Raw genomic sequence first — 2362 nt, 5'->3', positions numbered from 1 at the left:
GATTATTCGTTTATCTACTTTATTACTTGATTCGCCGTAGGTGCATTTAATTCGCTAATTAATGACTTGATTAATCATTCATTTGCAAATCCGGCCACTTGCACTCGGGCCGTACTCTGGCAAGGAAAAAATGGAGCGTGATCTGATGGGCACAGTCCGTCTGCCTTGCCCTGTGACGTCGTCCTCTGCCTCTCCTTCGTCCGCTCTCATTCCCCAGCTGCCTCGTCTCCGCCCCTTCGTCGCTCTCATTTCCCAGGTGGAGCGGCCTCGTCCCCGTCTCTTCGTCGCTCTCTTTCCCCAGGTGGAGCTGCCTCGTCCCCGCCCCTTCGTCGCTCTCATTCCCCAGGTGGAGCTGCCTCGTCCCCGCCCCTTCGTCGCTCTCATTCCCCAGGTGGAGCTGCCTCGTCCCCGCCCCTTCGTCGCTCTCATTCCCCAGGTGGAGCTGCCTCGTCCCCGCCCCTTCGTCGCTCTCATTCCCCAGGTGGAGCTGCCTCGTCCCCGCCCCTTCGTCGCTCTCATTCCCCAGGTGGAGCTGCCTCGTCCCCGCCCCTTCGTCGCTCTCATTCCCCAGGTGGAGCTGCCTCGTCCCCGCCCCTTCGTCGCTCTCATTCCCCAGGTGGAGCTGCCTCGTCCCCGCCCCTTCGTCCGCTCTCCTTCCCCTTCGCTTGGACAACAGACTGCAATCTCATTCGGCTCAGCAAAAAGGCCAATGGAGACGGCGCATCTTAGTTACGTTCCCACTTAACTCGGGAAAGTTTTATATTTCTTGCCGGGTTCTTCCGAGCTCTTTAGATTTCTCCCCTCGTCCCCACTCCCCTTCCCCTACCCTTTCCCTCACCCCCCCCCCCCTCCTCTCCGACCAACTGATACATATCCTCCCTGATTTCTTTCTGTTATTCCCCCTTTTATCCAAATATATTCTCTAATCCTTTCTCCTTCCGCTCAATTCCTTCCCGATCTAACCTCTTTTCCTCCTCTCTCTATCTCTTCTGTATCTCTCTCCACTCTCTATCATTCTTATTCCTTCTTTTTGTTTAACCTTTTTTCACTACTTTCCCCAATTCCCTTCTCTCCCCCAATCTTCTCCTTCCTTCCCCCCGACTTCCCCCCCTCCCCTCCCCCCTGACTTCTCCCCTTCCCTCCCCCCCGACAGTCCCTTTCCCTCCCTCCACCCTCCCCCCTTCCCTCCCCCACTCTCTAATCCCTTCCCCCGCCCTCCGCGCTCCCCTCCTGCCTCTCGGTTCCGTGGAGTGTGCGGTGTGACGCAACTTGCCTTTCACACAACCTCTACTCCAACTTTTCCCCAAAGCTTTTCCTCCGCTTCCCCTCGGATGGCACTCCCGCCAACCTTTTCCGCGGGATTCTTCTCTCCTCTGATCTATCTTTTTTGTCAATCTCATTTCACTGTTTTTGTTATTGTTGTTATTGTTTTAGTACTATTATCATTACTACCGTTATTATTATCACCATTACGGTTAAAATCGTCATCATCATCATCATTAATTTTATTATTCTTACTTAATATTATTATTACTATTATTATTATCATTATTATTATTATTACCGGCATTACCATTATCACTATTATTTTCATTATCATTATTACCATCATCATAACCATTATCATTATTATCATTACTATTATTATTATTATTATTATTATTATTATTATTATTATCATTATTGTTTTCATTACTATTACAATTCTTATCATTACTATAAGCAGTTCATCATAGTGACTCTCGCCCTCTCTTGCAGCCCACCACAGATCAGCCTGTTCCCTGAGTCGCAGTATGTCGTACCCCAGCCTGTATAAACAAAACATTGAAGATACCGTACTTTAGGAGCCTAATACACTAACCAGGTTATAATAAGGATCCTCGTTTTAACACAGGTTACTTGATACCTTTAATATACCCATCATACTCTCTTTGTTGCTCAGATTTATCCATATTTTCATTATTCCTTTTCATTTATTTATTATTTAATTACTTATTCATTTCACTATACTTTCAATTCTTTGCAATTCCACTATAACCCCGAGTCGCCATATGTAATGAAACACTTCAAGGTCCAACTTGCTGGACAGAAGCAAACTAATGACCAAATAAACGACCGAAATTGGCAGTTTAAGACCCGGCAGCACTTTGCTTAAAACGCTTCCAGGAGCTATTAAATCCGACCATCAAAAAAAGAAAAAAAAAAGAAAGAAAAAAAAGAAAGAAAAAGAGAAATAGAAACGATGTTGTTTAATTATGCGTTGCAATAAAAGCGACGATGACATTGATAAAGAACTTTCTTTATACTCCAGTACTAGCTTGCCTTCGCCCTCCCCATTAGTCCGCTCCCCGCCGCCTTTCTA

At 46.5% G+C, this 2362-nt stretch overlaps 1 protein-coding gene across 1 annotated transcript; it reads right to left on the bottom strand.

Annotated features, from left to right (window-relative positions):
- Positions 1-70: 70 nt before the first annotated feature.
- LOC125028677 (involucrin-like) lies at positions 71-1952 on the bottom strand. Its single transcript, XM_047618151.1, has 3 exons — positions 1900-1952; positions 1718-1808; positions 71-664 (listed from the first exon to the last, which is right to left on the bottom strand). Exons 1-3 carry the CDS (start codon positions 1950-1952, stop codon positions 71-73), a joined length of 738 nt encoding a protein of 245 aa, XP_047474107.1.
- Positions 1953-2362: the final 410 nt, after the last annotated feature.

This window comes from Penaeus chinensis, chromosome 9, assembly GCF_019202785.1.
Source record: "Penaeus chinensis breed Huanghai No. 1 chromosome 9, ASM1920278v2, whole genome shotgun sequence".
In the NCBI taxonomy this organism is placed as follows: Eukaryota; Metazoa; Arthropoda; class Malacostraca; order Decapoda; family Penaeidae; genus Penaeus; species Penaeus chinensis.
Note: the sequence above shows the minus strand (reverse complement) of the source record. Positions and strands in the feature narration are given on the sequence as shown.

What these genes read in the sequence shown, in the direction of transcription:
- LOC125028677 (XM_047618151.1), bottom strand. Translation starts at nt 1,952, where the DNA reads ATGGATAAATCTGAGCAACAAAGAGAGTATGATGGGTATATTAAAGGT. An exon ending in GGGTATATTAAAGGTATCAA is followed by an intron (nt 1,809 to 1,899) that starts GTAACCTGTGTT and finishes TTGTTTATACAG; the next exon opens with GCTGGGGTACGACATACTGC. An exon ending in ACTATGATGAACTGCTTATA is followed by an intron (nt 665 to 1,717) that starts GTAATGATAAGA and finishes CTGTTGTCCAAG; the next exon opens with CGAAGGGGAAGGAGAGCGGA.